General features: G+C 40.7%; 1 protein-coding gene across 1 annotated transcript in view; it reads left to right on the top strand.

Annotated features, from left to right (window-relative positions):
- PCSK2 (proprotein convertase subtilisin/kexin type 2) overlaps positions 1–18,244 on the top strand; it is a 364,203-nt gene extending 345,959 nt beyond the window's left edge. Inside the window, exons 11-12 of the mRNA XM_090286024.1 lie at positions 6,580–6,807; positions 17,537–18,244. Coding sequence (XP_090142150.1) covers positions 6,580–6,807; positions 17,537–18,023 — 715 coding nt within the window. The 3' untranslated portion in view covers positions 18,024–18,244. The remainder of the gene's footprint in view (positions 1–6,579; positions 6,808–17,536) is intronic.
- Positions 18,245–21,818: the final 3,574 nt, after the last annotated feature.

Below are 21,818 nucleotides of genomic sequence, written 5' to 3'. Positions count from 1 at the left end.
CATTTTTTAATTGGATATGTGTTTATTTGAGGGTTGAATATGCCTTAAAGCTGAAAAGCTTTCACTTACTTTTAAATATTGTGACCAATACTTTACCAGGAAATAGTGCCTATTCTCTTTTAACTTATATTGATGCTTGATATGAGATAGATTTTATTATTAATAATAATAATAAATTCTTTATTAAGTGGTCAGTACCATGCTAGTTACTTTTCACCCAATGATCTGCATTTATACCCTACAACAAACCTCTAAGGACTTATTCCCATTTTATGCATGGGGACCCTGAGCCTCAGACTGTTATATTCACAAGGCTGAAAAATAGCAGACCTGAGATATAAACCCTAGGGATCCTAGGCTCCAACCCCAGGGTCTTCCCCTGGCCCAACTATGATATTTGGAAGAACCACCACCTGGACTGAGGTTCTCACTACTCATTCTGCCCAGGGCAATAGGCTGAAGTGAATGAACTGACTCTTCCTCAAAAACTATGCACAAAATCAGGTTTCAATTTCTTCAGTATGAGGTTTTGCACATCATAGGTACACCAGGGCAACAAGTAAACTGGAATTTTTTTTTTTTTTTCTCACAGTTCATGGTAGTTAGACAAATAGAGACTGTGGAGAAAACACTAGCTTGACTTAGAAATGCATTCTTTTTCTCAGACTGGAAATAATCTAGAACTTTGAAATTGGTTTATAATCCTGTCAGAGTTTAGAGAATAGACTGAATTTTAAAGGTGAAAGAAAACAAACAGATCTTTCACTACTTCAAATATCTCTTCTTCTGTACAAAGAGAACAAGGAGGCCCAGAGGAATGAAGCTATTTGCTCAGGTTCACATACCTTACTCTGTTCAGATAAAGATCATACCCAATATGTACAGGGTTAAGATTTTGTTGGCTTCTAGCATTTACCAGACATTAGCAGAAGTCATTCCTCCGACCTTAATACTACAACCTCTTTAAAACACTTCAGTTTTCAAGTCCTCTAAAGATGTATGTTCTCTCCTGAATTCCCTTTGTTACTTTTATCATTAGGAGGAAAATCGGGTCCAGGTGAATTTTATACCATAAATAAAAGAACTCTGAAACACAGTGGTGATGGGCAGCCCTCACAAACAGAGAACACCAAAAAAAAAGTCAATATTTTGTACTTTACTCTTCTTAGCAGGAAGTTCATAACCTGACTATAAATTTTGGCAAGTGGAGGGCTCTACAGGATATCCAGGGCTGCTGATTATACACAGGTGAACAATCTTAAAGCATATAATTCACTTGCCAGGACCAGCTTTAGGTGGTTTAAGAAACAGCCCTTAGTTTTCCTGGTACGAGATTCTTTTTTCAGCCACAGGAGGCCAGTCTCTTCCTGGGCTCTGGACTGACTTTTCCAATAGCCCCACACTCTCCTTGCTCAAGACCTCTGCCACATCTGTCCAAAATTTTCTCCAGTGTCCTGAGTGACTTCTTTCTTTGGAGCTCTGGCCTCTCCAAATGAAAGTGTAACCATCCTTTTTGTCTCCTCTAGAAGCCTGGGTTCCACTTTGATTTCTGTGGGAGCTTGCTCTAAACCAAGAGCCAGCTGGTCTACTCTGAGTAGCCTACGACCCATCTACTAACATTTATTTATCTCTGGAATATCACAGGTCCTATGAATAATTGGAGCCAACAGCATGAACATAAGTTTTTATTGATAATTCACCTATGACTTACTCATGCATGGCCTTGTGACAGCTCCCAGCTATGTTCCTTATGGTTATACCTGGCCAGATTCCTGTAGCAGCCTCTGACTAGTATGGCCCTGTTTTCCAGTCCCACACATCTCGATTCCATTCTCCCAGGAATTGTTTATAAAGATCAAATCATAATCTCACTCTGCCTTTACTGGCTGTCATTGAGATAAAGTCCCAGTGTTCTCATGTGGATGAACACCCTGGTTCACCCTCCCTGTCATACTTGGGGCTTCTGCCTTCCTCTGTTATCTTAAGCTAATCACCTGCACAATGCTTGCTTTCTCCTGCCTCTATATCCTTCCAGAGCCCTGGCTGGTTTGGCTCAGTGGATTGAGCGTCGGCCTGCGAGCTAAGTGTCGCTGGTTCGATCTTCCAGTCAGGGCACATCAGAGAAGGAAAACTCTGACCCGAAAAAACCTCCGCTGCCTTGCGGCATACCTCTTCAGGGGAAAGGCTAAGGGAGTAAACCCCGACAGAAAATCCGGAGCCGGAGTCCCTAAGGCGGTTTGACGTTGTAGTCAACACCAGCAACTCCTGCGGCGCACCTGAAGCCAAGCTGTATTGACTCCGTCTTTCCCTTGGACCCTTCAGCTGCGAAGAGAGGGGGGGGTCTGCTGCATGGGCAACAGCAGACCCTCCATATCACCCTGCCCAGGCTCTGTAGCTTCAGCTTCACTGGAGAGGACACTCCAGCGTCATCGTAAGATGTCGATTCAACACGGGAGGAGACAGATACCGTGTCACTCCTGAGTCGGACTGCACAGCCATTCTCGGCGGTGCAGATAGACTCTTAAGAAGCTACACCATCGTCTCTCGAGATGGACGGCTGCCGACGATATCCTTCCAGAAGCTTCTCTCCCCTAGAACCTTCCCCTTCCTTATCTTTTCACTCAGTCACTCCTGCTAGTACCCTTAATCTTGCCTTAAAATGTCACTTCCTAAGAGATCCTTGAGTTTCTCAAATTTCCTGATAATCAGAAGCCCTGACATGCTTGTTAAAAACAGACCTCCAAGTCGATGTCAGATCCACAACTCAGAACCTCCAAAATCATGCCTGGAAAGCTGGAATTTTAGCAAACATCTCAGTAATGCCTAAGAAGTTAGGAACCACCCCCCTGGACCAACTTTGCTTAAGCTTTTGGCTGCATATTGGCCAAGCCCATAGAATCAATATCTCTGGGTACTGTCTGACATCATTATTTTTTAATGTTTGATTCACATGCAGCCAAGGTTGAGAACTGCCTCTTTAGACCAATGTTATCACACATCTGTGCACAGAAGAATCATCAGGTTGTCTTAAGTTCAAATTCTCAGGTTCACAACCTCCAAGAGGCTGATTCAGGAGAGCTGTGGTTAAGGCCAGAAATCTGCATTTGTCAGTACCCGCTACGTGGTTCTGACACAGGGGGTTTGAGGACCACATTCTGAGACCTCCTTGGCAGAATAACAGGCTCTACTGTTGCCTTCCTTGGTATCCTAGGACCCCTTTCATGACAGCTCTCCCTTTCTATTTATTTATTTCCTGTTTTATCAAGAGATAATTGACATACAGCATTATACAGTATAAGTTTAAGGTGTACCGCATGATGGTTTGACTTACATATACTGTGAAATGATTAACACAATATGTTTAGTTAACATCCATTATCTCATATAGATACAATAAAAAGAAAAAGAAAAAAAAATTCTTTGTGATGAGACTCTTAAGATCTACTCCGTTAACAACTGTCCTATATAGTAATCATATTGTACATTACATCCCTAGTACTTATTTATCTTATAACTGGAAATTTATACAATTTGACCACCTTCCTCCAAGGCCTCTACACTCCCACCCCTAACTCTGGTAACAACAAATTTTATCTCTTTTTCTATTAGTTTGGATTTGTTTGTTTTTTCTTTAGATTTCACATACAAGTGAAATTATACAGTATTTGTCTTAATCTGTCTAGAATATCATTTAGCATAATATGCTCAACGTCCATCTATGTTGTCATAAATGGCGGGATTTCCTCATTTTTTATGATTGAATAATATTCCATTTTATATATAATGGACAAAACTTCTTTATCCATCTACTCATTCATGGATACTTATATTGCTTCCATGTCTTGGCTACTATAAATAATGCAGCTACGAATATGTGGTGCAGATATATTTTCAAGTTAGTATTTTGTTTCCTTTGGATATATTACCAGAAATGGAATTGCTGAATCGTATGGTAATTCTATTTTTAATTTTTTTGAGGGTTCTCTGTTCTGTTTTCTATAATGGCTGCATCAATTTACATTCCCACCAACAGTGCACAGGGTTCCTTTTATCCACTTCTTTGCCAGAATTCCTTATTTTTGTATTTTTTATAATAACTATTCTAACAGACATAAGTAACATCTCATCATGGTTTATTCCCTTTTTAAATATTGATTATGTGTCTGTCACCTGAGGTTGGGACTTTCCTACAATGTACTCAGAGCTAGCACAGTGCCTGGACATGGTGGACATTGAATAGGCATTCATGGAATCATTTCATTGTGCTGTATTTTTCTACATATATGTGTCTTATTTCCGCAACTATTATAAGAAATATTTGAGATCAAGGAAGAATATGTCCCATTACTTGTCCTCTAATGCAGTGACCTTTATATTGTAGATACTCTGTTAATATTTTTTATTATTTAATAGGCATTATCTAAGATGTTTGAACTGCTATGATAGAATTAAAGCTAAAAGCAGGTTGATAAAATAGCTAGTTTACACAATAATCTATTCTGTCAGTTCTGAAATTGCTCAGAAGAGGGAACTAGGAGGGATGTAGTTTTACTTTTCTGAGAGATGCAAATGACTGGCCAAACAGTATCACAAACTCAATTACATCGGAATGTGAACTATGCTCTGATTTATTTTGGAAGTGAGAAAATCCTTGTTCTGACACATTCTCTCTCTCATATACCCCATGATAATAAGTCCATGGAGAAACATCTGAGGGAGTCCTTCTCCAAATGTCAGGAAGCGCAGCACATTTTTGTGGCAGACCCCTAGCAAAGATGAGAGATACTCTACCTGCCAGTTAGTCCTCAGGTCACTTCAAAGCACCAAATCCTTTACTTGTCAACCATAAACCATTTTAAGTTTAATTAATTCAGAATCCCATGCTGGCAAAACACTGAGCAAAATTTTGGTGATAATCAACCTCAGGAAGTTTCACACCATTTATCTGGGTCCTGGGAATCATATTCCAAGATAAGTTCTTAATTTTCTCAAATAACGATTGACCTTCCTTGAAACTTTCTCCTTAAAAGCTAAAGATCTACATTTCAAGAACATATGAATCATAAGAATTTTTTTGGCTCTGATTCAAAGCTTTGAACCAATGAACACTGCATGTATCAAAATTTTATCAGAGTTATGTTGTTCCTAGTCCTTTGAATTCTGAAGAGACTATGGATTTTTCAACTTTTTTGACCATGATGCTCAGTGAGAAATAAATTTTGCATTGCAACCCAACACACACGCACACACACACCTCCCAAAAATTCCATGAAAAAAGTAGTTTTCCATATGAAATGTATACAGTTCTTTTCTATGCCATTCATTTTTTAATGATAGTCCCATTATTAAACCACTAGTTCTCAACCCTAGCTATCTATTGGAATGAACTGGGAAGTGTTAACAATTTTTAATACCTGTGTTCCACTCCTGCAGAGTGTGATTTAATTGGTCTGAGGTGTGGCCTAAGCAGTGGGATTTTAAATGCCCTTGCCAAAAGATTTTAATGTACATCCAAGGTTGGTAACATGTGCAATAAGTTGATTTCCTAGCCCACAAATGGGTCATGATTTGCAGTTTGAAAAACACAGACACCGAGTAACATTAGACACTAATTTCCAAAAACAATAGCATTTGCAGGTAAACTTGTTTTTGTCACTGAACAGTGTGCCAATGGCTGTCCTGTGTTCTGGATACTGAGGATAAAAATATGCAAAAGATATTGTCTCTGCCCTTGAAGAAGTGACAGACTCATTTTCACAAATAGAACATATGCATGTAGCCAACACCCAGATCAAGAAACAGTACTGTTAGAATCCAGAAGGCCCTGTGTCCTCTCACTAACCATTAATGTGACCTCTAACAACATAGATTAGTTTTGCCTGCTTATACTTTAAACAAGTGGAATAATACTATAAATTCTCTTCCATGCCTGGCTTAGGTCACCGTTCTATTTGTGAGATTCATCCTTATTATTCAGAGTAGCTATACTTCATTCATTCTTGTTGCTTTATAGTATTATTCCCCATTCTATAAATATATTTCAACTTATTTATTTAGTTTCCTCTGGATGGGCATTTGAGGGCTTCACAGTTTGGACCTTTAAACATTCTAGTGCATGTGTCAGGTGAATGTATACACATATTTTCATGGGATACATACCTAGAAATGGAACTTCTGGACCGTAGCTTAAGTATATAGACAACATAAGAAGATATAGCAAATAGTTTTCCAAAGTGGTTGCAATAATTTACACTCCTGTGAGCAAAGTACATGAGTTCCAGTTACTTCACATCTTTGTCAATATTTACTGTTGTCAGTTTTTTCATTTTATCCATTTCAGAGTATGTGTTTTAAAATGACATTTGAAATAAGTGTAAGTAAAAAATGCAAGATTTTAAAAATTGACATATATATAAAATGGTTCTAAATTAGCATGGAAATTCTCCCTAGATTTGGGGGTTCATAGATGTTCCAATTTTTACAAGGGGTTTTTGCCCTGCCTTAGTCATTGTGTCTTTCTCCCTCTCTTGCCTACCCCTTTGCCCTTGTTCTCCAACTCTCTCTGCCTCCGGTGTGCAGCCTGGATCTAACCTGGAGAGACATGCAGCATCTGACTGTGCTCACCTCGAAACGAAATCAGCTTCATGATGAGGTTCATCAGTGGCGGCGAAATGGAGTCGGCCTGGAGTTTAATCACCTATTTGGGTATGGGGTCCTTGATGCAGGCGCCATGGTGAAAATGGCTAAAGACTGGAAAACCGTGCCTGAGAGATTCCACTGCGTGGGAGGCTTGGTGCAGGACCCTGAGTAAGTGGGGGTGTGGTTCTTCTGCTGCATGTGAAAATGTGCCATGGTACTGGGGTCAACATCAGGTTACCTCTCCGTGTCAGGAAGATGTACTGGATTTTTTTAAAATATTTTATTTATTTATTTATTTTGTAGAGAGAGGGGAAGGGTGGGAGAAAGAGAAGGAGAGAAACTTCAATGTGTGGTTGCATCGCACATGCCCCCAACTGGGGAACTGGCCCTGCAATGTAGGCCTGTGCCTTGACTGGGAATCAAAACAGTGACCCTTTGGTTCACAGGTTGATGCTCAATCCACTGAGCCACACCAGCCAGGGATGATGTACTAGATTTGATTCAGGGACAACCAGCTTCCAGGCTGAGAGACTGAGCTATAGAATTGCACAACTCGGGAGGGAGGGGTGTGCCACTTACATAGAACACAGTTTTGGAACTGGGAACCCCTATTTGTAGGTGTGAGAGTTAACTGTTTTAGTGCCTTATGCCATTATTTTTAATTGCAAAAACCATCCAGTATAATCAGCTTCCAGATCAGTAAACAGAACACAATCAATAAATTAGAAATAGCAGGTTTTATCATTGTTATTTCTAATTAAGGTATTATATACATACAATGAAATGAACAGAACTTAAGTGATTTATTTGAGTTTTGATAAGTATATACACCTGTGTAACCACCATCCAGTCAAGAACTAGAACATTTCATCACCCCAAAAAGATTCCTTGCGTCCCTTCCCAGTTAATCCCCACATGCCATAGACAGACATTGTTTTCATTCTTGTCCCCAAAAATTAGTTTTACAGTTCTTGGACTTTATCTGACTAAATTGCATGGTTTCTTTGACTTAACATTATGTTTTTGAGATCAATCCAAGTTATTATGTGTAGTAATAGCCCATTTATTCCCATTGCTGTCATATTCCATTGTGAGGCTACACCTTTGGCATGTCCTTAATCTTTGTGAGCCTCTTCTCATCCCTAATGACACTCCTGAGCCAATGCAGGGCTTCTCTAATATAGGGCCTGAGTGCACACTAGGAACTCATTAAGGTCAATGTCTTATGTTGAAAAAAGCCTGGGGTTTGCATTCATCTCTTAGGCTTTATGCATCAGCTCAGTTTCCTCACCAGTAAAAAGTACGTACCTCCTGGGCTTATGAGGATTAAATATAATCAACGTATGTAAAAGGCCGCATGCCAGGCACACAGTGATGCATCTTCCTGAGACACAACATGGGACTATGTTAATATTGCAAAATATTCACACCCTGACTGTGAGGTGAGGCACACCTTGAAAAACAGGGTGTCTATGAAGCTTATGTGATTGTTAAGTGCATGACACATAGTAGGTGTTCATAATGGTTCCTTCTGTGAAACTGACTGAGTCAACCAAATTGTTGGGGCCACATAGAAGCCTGTCTTCAAGTGGAGTGATACAAGGACAAACAGAAATGATCTATGCACACGGCAACCTTGGGGAAACTGATAGTAAATGGTGGTAAAATACATCTCTAACCATCCCTTGCCCTGGTCTTCTTTCTGTTGATCATCTGAGCTTAGCCGGAGTCAGAGCCCTCTCACAATACATCCTCCCCTCCATTTCCCTTTGGTCTTGGAAAAGGACTTGAAGCTTCTGTAATAACTTACCCAGACCTGGATTCAAGTCTTAATTTCATGAAATTAGACAATACTTGGCTTTCAGAACCTCTACTTTAGCAATTCTCAACCTTTGTACCCTGACCCCGTTTGGCAGTATGGTGAAATCTATGAGCCACATCTCAGTATACTGTTTTTATATGCTTTAGATAAAATACATGGTGTTACAAAGAAAGCCAAATATATTGAAACCAGCTATAAATTTTTAAAAACAAATTTGTGATGAAGTGATATATGTCCTTCATTTTATCAATACATTAAGTAAAAATGTGTTATGCCACTCCTAGTGCCAAGTCTAATGGCCACGATAATTTCAAAACAGTGATAATAACCAAAATGCTACTTCAAGATAACTGCAAAAACTATAATAGGATATAAACTTTTGGTGAGAAACTGAGGAAGTTCTAATACCACTCTGGCAAGACTCTGTATTAATAATCAAAGAAGAAGCTGTTTCCATTATAAGTTAGTGAAAAGTAAGATGTAGGGCTTTTCTACATAAATTTATATACTCCTTGAATTCTGCCTATATGGGCCACCAAACAAGGACCTCTCCTTTCTTCCTTCACCAGTAAAATGGAGCTAATATCTCTGTTTTCACCTGCTGGAAGACTTTAGTGAGACAATCAGCATAGAGCTGGCACACCGTAGGCACTCAATAAAGGTAACTTTGCCTATCCCTCTTATTCATGACTGTAGACACCCGGAGTTCACAACTTTAGAAAAAAGTAAGATAATAATCTCATAAAATTTTGGATGCATATTTGCCTAATTCATACATGAATTCAAAATCGTGTCTCCTTTTAATTGGCAGCACCCTCCCATGAGTCAACACCCTATGTGTTCATTCACGGAGCTCCTACAAAGTGGCGCCCATTGGGTTGTTGCAGGACTGTGTCTAATTTCCCAGGAACTAGTTCATAATCTCAACAGCACTACATGGGAAAGCAAAGCTTCAACCCTCTGACTTTTCAAAAAGAGATCATCACAAGCCCCACATGATACATATAAAATATATCAGAGTTCTGCAGAGTTCCTATCAGTTTCCCCAAGGCTGCCGTGTGCATAGATCATTTCTGTTTGTCCTTGTATCACTCCACTTGAAGACAGGCTTCTATGTGGCCCCAACAATTTGGTTGACTCAGTCAGTTTCACAGAAGGAACCATTATGAACACCTACTATGTGTCATGCACTTAACAATCACATAAGCTTCATAGACACCCTGTTTTTCAGGGTGTGCCTCACCTCACAGTCAGGGTGTGAATATTTTGCAATATTAACATAGTCCCATGTTGTGTCTCAGGAAGATGCATCACTGTGTGCCTGGCATGCGGCCTTTTACATACGTTGATTATATTTAATCCTCATAAGCCCAGGAGGTACGTACTTTTTACTGGTGAGGAAACTGAGCTGATGCATAAAGCCTAAGAGATGAATGCAAACCCCAGGCTTTTTTCAACATAAGACATTGACCTTAATGAGTTCCTAGTGTGCACTCAGGCCCTATATTAGAGAAGCCCTGCATTGGCTCAGGAGTGTCATTAGGGATGAGAAGAGGCTCACAAAGATTAAGGGCATGCCAAAGGTTACCCAGCTAACTGAGCAGCCAAACTAGGATTTGAACCCAGAACCTCTGACTCTAGAACTCCACCCTGTGAGGCTTCTCAATGTATTTCAGTGATTCTCCAGTGGAGAAGATGAAGCTCAGGGCAATCAGAAGGACCTGGGGAGATTTTTTTAATACCCTCCCCCACCAGGACTCTGAAACACCCACCTAGTGGGTGGTCTCCCATTCTCAAATGCCATAATGCTGGTCCAAAGACCCTATCACTGCTGGGTCTATGAAAAGAGTGACCAAATAGAGACAAGACTGGAAACTACCATCGAAATGGAGAATTGAAGGATAAATCTTATTCACCATAACTAACTTTACCCAGTGTAAACATTAAGCAGTCATTGACAACTGTGGTTTCTTTGTTAAAGGTCAGAATTATCTGAGTGACTTGAAAGGTCCAGGATACTTACTGCAGTGGTGGAAATGTTCTCTGAGTGTCCAATACAATAGCTTGTGGCTATGAAGTGCTAGAAATGTAATTAGTGTGAAAGGGAACTAAAGTTTCCACTTGATTTAATTTTAGTAATAGTTCATTTAAATTTAAATAGCCACACAAGTCTAGTGGCCGCCATCTTAGCTTGACTCTAAGACACATCGGGTGATCACACGGTAATAGAGAGATGCTAGATAGCACAAAAAGAATGGGAAGTGTAAATTTATTAATATTGACTCCATGAAGGGGTGTGCAGGAAACTGGGCCAGTCCATTTCACAGCTGGTTCTCCCCCAGCACCTCTTTCACTCGGGCCCCCTGCTCACTCTCCACACACAGACAGTAAGACACTCCAGAGGCCAGGCTGTCTGTCTGAGGGAGGCTCTGAGAAAATGCAGGCACATGGCTGCCTCCTACTAAGAAATGCTCTCAGTCAGCCAGCCAGCACTTTTCTCCCACCATGTCATTTAATCACAGAAGGCAGAAGGTTAGCATCACTAGTCTCATTTTACAGGTGAGAAAACAGTGGCTCAGCAAGATAAAGTAAATTGTTCTAATTCAGAGAATGAGCAACTCCACTGCCTATCCAGTCTGCAAAGCCCTGGGACCTGGAACTTCTCCCTTATTGCAAAGAGAGAGATTTATGAAGCAGAACTTGCTGAGAAGTAAAGGCTTCCAGTGTTTGTGCTTTCATGGAGGCTCCACCAGCAGTAGGGGGCCAAAACATCGTCAATAGTCAGTGCCACTGGAGCTGTGTCTACAGTTAGTTGCACATTGGCTATATTCATAATGAACAGGAAAGTAGCTCGGTTGCAGTGTTTAGGGGAACGGTCATCTTGGATGCACTGAGGCCTATTAATCGAGGTACATGTTGACATCAGACCTTATTTTCTAAGGCTGCACTGGACAAGAAGGGTGGATCTCTACTGATCTTTGAGCCCTCTGGGTTTGTGAGTGAGGGGGAAGGGAGGAGAAAGATGGAGGGCCTGTGCTGAGATGAATGACAATTTATCTCCCAGTCTCTGTATATGCTTAAAATTCTGTCATAATCCACATAAATTTCGAATTTGATGCCAAAGGCAATGCTGGAAATATGTTGTCCATATCCATTATTTTATAGTTAAGGAATCTGAGGTCCAGAGATGTGACCATCCCAACAGTTTACAACTAGTTAGAAAATTTATCCAGTATTAGCAGCAGTATTTTTATTAAAAGGAAATCAGAGAGGATTTCAGGATTAACTCGTTTGGGCCCTACATGGGGATAGGGACCTGGTCTGTCTGGTTTAGTGGTTCATCCTCAGAGCGTATAACAGCACCTGGCACTTAGTAAATACATAATAAATATTTTTTTAATGAATGAATAAGTGGCTATTTAGCCAGCATCACCCGGGTACAAAGAAGATGTCTAAATGGTGGCAATAAGACCAGCGGACCTGCCAGGGAATTTTGAGGCATAGCCTTGTTGGAGGGGCTCTGCATTCCTCAGTGCCTTCTGCTCTCTCATCCACTCTGCATCTGAATTTGTTCTCAGATGAAAGTGAGCTATGTTTAGGGCAAATGTTTTTGGTAGAAAACTCAGAGGCTGGACAGGAAGGTCTGTAGGGCAATGCCCAGGCTGGCTGAGGCCCTGACAGAGGAGGCCCTTATCACCATGAATTGCATTTCTGAGGGCCTGGGATGGAGTGATCAATAGCCCAGGCAACAGCCACTTTCTGTGATGTGCACAAAAACAGCCTCTGAGAGGGGTGAATGGTGATTGTCAGGTTTATGGGTTTCCTCAACATTCGTCTTCCCAGCAAAACAGTCAATTTGAAAAGCAATTTTCTAAAGAGATTTTATCAGGAGAGTCAGTGAAGGGTGCTTGACTAAATAAGAGGGAAAAATACCACTGGCTGTGCACATCTGCACTGGACCAACCACGGGCAGTGAGCAGAGCATCAACAGCACCACGCAGTTGTCCCCACTTTGAGGCCCAGAGATGTGACCATCCCAACAGTTTACAACTTGTTAGAAAATTTATCCAGTATCAGCAGCACTGGGCATATATATATTCCTATATCTGCCAGGCATCAACCAAGCCTGGCAGAGTATGTGAGAAGCCAGTCATGGCCACTCCCATTGCCTGAGGGTGATTCTGCAGAGAAGGGGAGACCTGAGAGCCTAATTGGCAACCAAAGCTCAGAGCAGCTATGGAGGGAAACTGGCTGAAGCACTCTGGTCTGGTGAAACCCACTTAGCCATGATGTGCCTGATGGTTGTCTCAGGCTTGGTCCGATCCCTATTTCTCTCCTTTGATCATACAAGATCATCCCAGCCTGGAATAACTTCTTTCTTGTGCAAGGGACCTTGTTGTGCATTTACAGAAAATCCATTGAATGGTAGGGACTGTGGATCTGATTTCCAGCTAAAGTGCCCATCTTGTCTCCAACTCTTAGCCAATAAAGAACTACTTTCAGTTTTTCCCCAGGGAAACAATGTCACTTTCCTGCCAGAGTTTTCACAAACTGACTTGTAAAGGGACTATCACTCTGTGAACTCCAGTCCATAAGTGCTCTGGATGCAAATGGGGACAAAAAATAAAATTTTTTAGAATCCAGCTTGTGTTTTGAATCCTTGTGATAATAGTGATTATTGCATTTGACAATGATTAGTGATGCTTTATACCACCTGGAATGGCTATTACTCAGGGTAAAAGTCACCATGTGTTGGCTTGTAAATTTCCTTCTTAATTTTTCAAGGTGGCCTGGCCTGCAAAATAGGAAAAGAATTTAAACTCAATTCAGGACTCAGAGCTGGTGTCTCTCTTTCCACTATGGGCTCCCCAGTCAACCTCTGTTACCACCACGTGCTTCTTGGAAAGTTCCAGAGCCTCCGAGATGCCACTCTAGAAGAAAATCCTCCACTCTGGACCTGCCTGCTTGTCTGTGTGGCAGAATATGGCATTCACTCACACCTAAGATTCTGGATATTCCAGAAGCCTCCAGTAGGGTAGCCAGAAAACTAGCCTAGCAGGATCCACTGTTTCCCCAGCTGCTTTTCCTAGACCTTGTGAGCCACAGCAAATGCAGAAACCCCAGAGACCTTCTGAGTGGTGGTTTGCTATCAAGTTTAAAGTTGATGTACACAAACAGTTTAGATGTGTGTTATTCAATACAGAAACAACTAGCCACATGTGACTATTTAACAAAATTAAATGAATATAAATTAATGACTAAAATGAAATTAATTAAAAATTCAGTTCCTTACTCATTCTAGTCACATTTCAAGTGCTTGATAGCCACATGTGACCAGTGACTGCTATATTGAACAGAACAGATATAGAACATTTCCATCACTGAAGAAAGTTCTAGTGGCCAGTGCTGGTCTAGACATTTGTAAATAAACAATGCACGTGAGTGTGTGTATATATTTTACTTTCACAGCAACTCTTCAAGGTAGGAAGTAATATCCCCATTGTACAGGTAAGGAAAATCAGCTCAGACAGTTCAGATGCCTTGCCCACAATTAGAACTTTAGTCCATCCTTCATAGCTTTCTGCCTGAGGGCTGTCATGTAAATGATCATTAGTGATTTATCAGCTACCTGTTACATGTCTGACATAACAGGGTCTGAGTATACAGCATCTTCTTTGAGAGATCCAGGTAATAGTTATCCATACTCTGACCTTCAAACCTGGCCTAATGCCTGTCTTTCACCAAACTGAATGATTTCCCCAGAGTTGGTGCTGGGAACGCCATCTGCACCTTTATCACTGAATCTCTGAGGCCAATGGATGCTTCATGCATTATTCAGCATCAGCGTCCATGCAGAGTGCATATGGCAGCACTCCTTGAAACTGTTTAAGTATACTTTTTTCAAGTTTCTCAGGAGACTCTTGCCTTTATCAAGGAGCAGCAAGGTAAGCTTCAGGTTTGCGGCCTTGACTCTTAAAGATAATGCAGAACCAAGGCTTGGCTCTGAGCCATGTGTGTGATGAGCATCTTTTTGTAGATGTGCTCTACAAGATGTATTTAAAAATATTTACCATTTTATGCTCCAACATTAAAGCCATGTCAAGGAAAGATATTGACATAAGTAAAGAGCAAGGAGAAGGAACTAGCACCATGTGCCAGGCACTGTGCTCAGTGTTTTCATGAATGGTCTTATTTAACCTCAGAAAACCTACCCATAGTAACAGTGAGACTTCAAGTATTTGAATAACTTCACCAAAGTCTCCTGACCAGTAAATGTAGAAGCAGAAATCTAACCCAAATAGTTTTGTTCCCAAAGTTTAGAGTGCTTCCATAACACCATGCAATCTCCATAATAATAATTTCCTTTATTATGTTTCTGGTGCAAGAGCCTTTAAGTATCTCACCTTAAAGGATATCGGTTGTATGTAAAGACAACTGAAATGCTTAGATTGACCCAGACTCACAAATTTCTCTGATTTTTCAAAGGACTGTCTTTCACTAGGATTAATTAACCCAATTTCAGTTTTTTTCATGATAACAATAACAATCACATTAGCAATAGCTTTTATTTATCTAGGTACTTAGCACTTTAAGAGAAAGTCATTATGAGCTTCTGTCTCAGTCTGGGTTGTCCCAAAAGTAGACCCTGAGATGGGACTTGGGTGCTAACAACTTTTTGTTATTTTTTTATCGTATGTTTTCTGTTACCATTTATGCCCCTCCCCCACAGTTATCACACTGTTTTCTATGTCCATAAGTCCTTTTTGCTTTTTGCTTGATCACCCTATCCCCCCTAACTCCCATCCCCACCCCTAGAACTGTCAGACTGCTTTCTTTCTATGAGTCTGTCTCTATTTTGCTTGTTATTTCAGTTTGTTCATTAGATTCAACATATGAGTGAAACTATATGGTACAAAATTTGTCTTTCTCTGACTGGCTTATTTCACTTAGCAGAATGTTCTCCAGGTCCATTTATGCTGTTGCAAAGGGTAGATTTTTTTTTCCTTTTTACAGCCAAATAGTATTCCATTGTGTAAATGTCCCAGTTATTTTTATCCACTTACCTATTGATGGACATTTGGGCAATTGTAAATAATGCTGCAATGAACATAGGGGTGCTTATATTCTTTCAAATTAGTGTTTTGGGTTTCTTCAGATAAATTCCCAGAGTGGAATCACTGGGTCACAAGGCAATTCCATTTTTAATTTGTGTAGGTATTTCCAGGCTGCTTTCCACAGTGGCTGCACCAATCTGAATTCCCACCAATAGTGCAAAAGTCTTCCCCTTTCTCCACATGCTCGCCAGCACTTGTTGATTTGTTAATGATGGCCATTCTAACTGGTCTGAGGTGATATCTCATTGTGGTTTTAATTTTCATTTCTCTGATGATCAGTGACATTGACCATCTTTTCATATGTCTGTTGGCCATCTGTATGTCCTCTTCGGAGAAGTGTCTACTCGGGTCCTTTGCCCATGTTTTAATTGAATTGTTGTTTTTCTGGCATTGAGTTTTGTAAGTTCTTTAAAAATTTTGGATATTAACCCCTTATCAGATGCATTGGCGAATATGTTCTCCCATTCATTGGCTTGTCTTATTTTGTTGATGGTTTCCCTTGTGCAAAAATGTTTTAGTTTGATGTAGTCCCATTTGTTTATTTTTTCTTTTGTTTCCCTTGCCTGAGGAGATATACCAGATAAAATATTGCTACAAGCAACATCCGAGATTTTACTGCCTATGTTTTCCTCTAGGATTTTTACGGTTTCAGGTCTACATTTAACTCTTTAATTCATTTTCAATTTATTCCTGTGCATGGCATTTTTCTGCATGTATCTGTCCAATTTCCCCAACACCATTTATTGAATAAACTGTCTTTAGCCCGTTGTTTGTGCTTGCTTCCTCTGTCAAATATTAATTGACTATAAAGCTGTGGGTTTATTTTGGGCTCCATTGACTTATGTGTCTCTTTTTATGCCAGTACCATTACGTTTTGATTACTATGGCCTTATAGTATAGCTTGATATTAGGTAGTGTGATTCCTCCAACTTTGTTTTTCTTTCTCAAGATTGTTGTTGTTATTCAGGGCCTTTTGTGATTCCATATAAGTTTTTGAAATAGTTTTTCTAGTTCTGTGAAGTATGTCATTGAAATCTTGATAGGAATTATGTTGAATCTATAGATTGCTTTAGGTAGTATGTACATTTTAATGATGTTAATTCTTCCTATCTATGAACATGATATTTGCTTCCACCTACCTGTATCTTCTTCAGTTTCTTTCTTCGGTGTCTTATAATTTTCTGAGTACAGATGTTTTACATTCTTGGTTAGATTTATTCCTAGGTATTTTATTATTTTTGAAGCAATTGTGAATGGGATATTTTTAAACTTTCTTTCTGATAGTTTATTATTGGCATATAAAAATGCAACGGATTTCTGAATATTAATTTTGTATCTTGCTGGGTGCTAACAATTTTTTGAGAAATGATCCCAGGAAACACAAGTGGGGAAGTAGAGATGTGAGACAAGACAGAGGAATAAAAGCCAACAAAGAGTACACTGGTGAGCAAGTTGCCACTGTGAGCAACTAGGCTCGGTTCCACTGGGGATACGGAGTTACCCCATTGAAGAACAGAGAAGCTAGGCTATACTTATCCACCACCTTGTCAGTCATTCATAGAGAATTGTCCCTGAGGAGTTAAATCACTGACACTTTTGGGCTGCCCTGCACACAGACTGAGCAAACTCCCATAGAACAGAGGAAAGCTCCATGAGAGAAGCTGGAAGATGCTGATACCTGAGGTGGGAAGCAGTCAGGATACACGGAAGCCACCATTGTAGGGGAAGTCAGAGGTGACTTAGGAGAAGTGGGAGGGGCATCAACAGTACCTGCTACATTATGGAGATTCAAAAAGAATGAGCAACTTGCTCATACTCACATAGCTGGGGTAGGAATTGACCCAGGTCTGTCTGATTAATCTCAAAGCCCTTGCTCTTTCTGCTACCTGAAGTTGTCTTCAGAAACCCCTCATGTAATATGCCCATTCCTTACCATATCTCCTCATTATTTTGCCCTCAGGAAAATACCATCCACTGGCAAGTTGGTGCTGACCCTCACCACTGATGCCTGTGAAGGGAAGGAAAATTTTGTCCGCTACCTTGAGCATGTCCAAGCTGTCATCACAGTCAATGCAACCAGGAGAGGAGATCTAAACATCAACATGACTTCCCCTATGGGTACCAAGTCTATTTTGCTGAGTCGGCGTCCAAGGGATGATGACTCCAAGGTGGGCTTTGACAAATGGCCTTTCATGACCACCCACACTTGGGGTGAAGATGCCCGAGGAATCTGGACCCTGGAACTGGGGTTTGTTGGGAGCACACCCCAGAAGGGGGTGTTGAAGGAGTGGACACTGATGTTGCATGGCACACAGAGCGCCCCTTACATTGACCAGGTTGTGAGGGATTACCAGTCCAAGTTGGCCATGTCTAAGAAGGAGGAGCTGGAGGAAGAGCTGGATGAAGCTGTAGAGAGAAGTCTGAAAAGCATCCTACACAAGAACTAGTGTTGTACCCTTGCTCCAGAGCCTCCCTCCCTCCCCAATCTCTGCCTCCATCCTCACTCCATACTCTGTCAGGCACCTAGCGACTGTCACCCCCACACAAGCAATTCCAACTTCTTGATCTGAAGCTTCGCTCACTGTCAATGATTAATTTCATTACAATGGAAGGAATCTTTTTTATTCTATGTCCGAAATACAGTGCTCCCACAAACACCTATGTTCTATTTGTGACTCTAGGCTCTTTATTTGTGTCATTTAAACAGGTGTTATCCTGAGAACAAAACTGGGACAACTTTCCCCTCTATTTTTTCATATCTGAGAAGAAAAAAGAATGTATTTAAAAAGCTATACACAGTGACTCCAAGAACATTTATTCATGGTCTCAACTGACCTGTTACATAAAAAGAAAATCAAAGATTGTGACGAAGGGTGAGCTCTTCATCTCTTAAAGCACAGGAGATGCTGTAAATGCTTTGGGGAAAGATGTTTTGAACTTAGCAAGATTTTTTCAGTGGTGTATATGAAGATGGCATGATTCAAAAGATGCCATCCATGAGAGCCCTAATACCTGGAGAAGGAAGAGTCAAAAAGCATGAGCATTGGAACCTTACCACCAATGCCAACATCATAACTTGTCCTGCTCAGCCAGCATGACAAAGATAAAACCTATGTAGCTCGGCTGTCTTTTCACCAGCTACTGCTCTGAGTTACAGTAAAATATTCTAGAGAAGCCCAAGTTACTCTTGGTCTATACAGAGTTCACCTCAGCCCCAATTTTCTGGGGTTTCTCACATAGCTATCCAAGAGGAAAAAATGCAAGGCAGGTCTGGCAACACATCATAGTAGTTTCTAACCCAGGAACATTCCTTTTCCTAACTCATTTTGAGACTTTTTAATCTCATGTAAGAAAGAGGCCTGGTGAGTATTTTTGACAGTTTTTCACACATGAACTTGGGCTTCCATTTCCAAAACATATGATTGGAGGGCAATATTTTACGCCAGGTCACTCTCCAGTAATGTGAGGCCTGAAGGAAGCAAGAGAAGACCCTAGTTGGGAAAACATAGTTATCATCTTGACAACTAAGCAATCCATGAGGGTGTTTAACAGGTCATCTAAAACTGATACATTCCTTTCCTCTGTCAACCCCAAAAGACATCACACCATTTCACTTTCAAATAGAAATGCTTTCTAACCTGCTGACACTTTGTTTTCCTACTCAAAGACTATATCCTCATCCCCAATCCCAGTGCCCACTCACTCCCAAGAAATTTTTTTGTTTTGATTCCCAATAATTGATCAACGACTTCTGGCTACATTGCTCCCTTCCCCTGGGAGCACATAGCTAACCCTGGAGTTCCCTTCCTCAAAGCCAGCAACACCAGAGCACTAGGTTCCATTCCCTGAAGGTTGTGACTTTAAGAGAGAAGTCTGGAAAACTCATTTTCTCCCCTCCCCCTGCCAGGTTGGCATGAATTTCTGTCTTCTGTAGCACCATATTACACTCTCTATGTAATGCTTTAAAATGTAATAATATTATTTTAAAAGAAATTTATTACATATTGCAAAGGTCTTTTTAAACCATTTAGATTTAAAGAAAAAAATAAATGGAAATCATCAAAAATTAATTTCACATTTACAGTCTGAAAATAAACCAAAGGACATTATGTGTGCATGTGTGTATAAGTGCACAAAGAAATACATATATACACATGTATACTATATACATGTGTGTATATGTGTCTATACATACACTTGTTTAAATGTATATACACACATATATAGAAAATGTGTGTATATGTATTTATTGAAGAAACAGACACCATATACATCTTTAAAAGAATATTCAGAAAAGATCAAGATCATTCTGGCTGAAGAAAAAGGCCAGTGTAAATTCAGGTGAAAATGTTCATTGATTCCCATTGTATCACCTCTGTCATTTTGCAGCTCTATATAAACATTAAATGACTTATTTAGAAGCAAAAATATAAAATAGTTGTCAATATTTTCACAGTTGTGGTATAATTTTTGAAATCAGAGAGTAATTTATCAGCTGCTTAATAGAAATGGCAAGGTTTGATATGAGAACACAGTATATAAAATATATAGAGAGCGGGGAGAAACAAGATGGCGGAAGAGTAAGTGGAAGTTGCACTAACCTCCTCCCAGGACCAGTCTGGATTTACAACTTATTTTGGAGAACTCATCTGGAATAACCTAACTGAACACTAGCTGGAGAGAAGTCTTATAACCACAGAGAGACAGAAAAGGCCACTACATCACAACGTGACTGGTAGGGAGTGCAGAGACGCGGAAGGGCTGGCTGGGCTCCCACAGGTGGCAGCTGAAGGGACTGAGAAACAGCTCAGCAGCAGGGGGTTCCCCCTGAGAAGGGCAGGGTCTAAACCCCCAGCTGAGCTTCCCAGCCTACAGCAACAGAGCAGAAAGTAAGGTAGCATCCAGCTTTGAAAAGTGAAAAGCCTCAGGGTTTTTACTGCTGGCCTGAAAGTAACAGCTGGAGACAAAGAGCTCTTAAGCAGATCACATACAAAAATATTTTGGCCCCCACTTACCCTGGATTCGAGCAGAGAGAAGGCAGAGAGGATTGGAGACGCTTGGGGAGAGTTTGGTGTGGTGGCTTTGAGGGGAGAACTGGGGAAGCGGCCGACCGGGTCCCAGTGCTGACTCATCCCCACACTGCAGGCAGACCATTCCCCACCAAGTGGCATCAGCCTGAGGGGAAGCAAAAGCCCAGCCTACAGGAATTAAGCTGCCACACCCACAGTCCTTAAGCCTGATGGCTAATCACAGATTGAGTAGATTAACAACTAAAGAAGACAGACAAAGGCAGTAGATCCCTGGAAGTCTCCAACAGGCTGCCTAGGGTCAGATTAGTACAAAATCTGATGCCACCAGGGGCAGATCCAGGAAGTGCAGATCATTGTAAGAAGCACCAACGAACAGTAGGAGTCACAAAAATGGGGAGACAGAGAAACGATGCCCCATCGAAAGGAAAGGTAGAATCCCCAGAAAGAGTGCTAAATGAAATAGAGGGGAGCAAACTATCAGATATGGAATTCAAAACATGGATTATGGAGAAGCTCAATGAGATCAGCGGAAACTACAAAGAACTCCAGAAAAACTACAAGGAACTTACTGAGAATTACACCAGCATGAAAAAGGACATGGAAGCTATCAATAAGAGCCAGGAGCAAATGAAGAATATGATCTCTGAATTGAAGAACACAATAGAAGGAATTAAAAGCAGGCTAGAGGAAGCAGAAGATTGGATCAGCGAGCTGGAGAACAACTTAGACAAAAACTCCCAGACAGTGCAATAAAATGAAAAAAGACTGAACAAGACTGAAGAGGCTCTAAGACAGCTGCAGGGTAACATAAAACGTAATAATATCCGTATCATAGGAATTCCAGAAGGAGAAGAAGAGCAAGGGATAGAAAACCTCTTTGAAAAACTAATGACAGAAAACTTCCCTAACATGAGGACAGAAAGAGTCACGCAAGTCCAGGAAGCACAGAGGGTCCCAATGAAGATGAACCCCAACAGGCCCACTTCAAGACACATCATAATTAAAATGGCAACATTCAAAGACAAAGAGAGAATCCTAAAAGCAGCAAGAGAGAAACAACTAATAACATACAAGGGAGCTCCAATAAGGCTATCATCAGATTTCTCAGCAGAAACACTACAAGCCAGAAGGGAATGGCAAAAAATATTCCAAGCAATGAAAAACAAAGGCCTACAACCAAGAATACTCTACCCAGCAAGGCTCTCATTCAAA

Source organism: Furipterus horrens, unplaced genomic scaffold (assembly GCF_987537825.1).
Source record: "Furipterus horrens unplaced genomic scaffold, mFurHor1.1.pri manual_scaffold_8, whole genome shotgun sequence".
NCBI lineage: Eukaryota > Metazoa > Chordata > Mammalia > Chiroptera > Furipteridae > Furipterus > Furipterus horrens.
The sequence above is the reverse complement of the archived record's forward strand: the minus strand, read 5'-3'. Positions and strand labels throughout refer to the sequence as shown.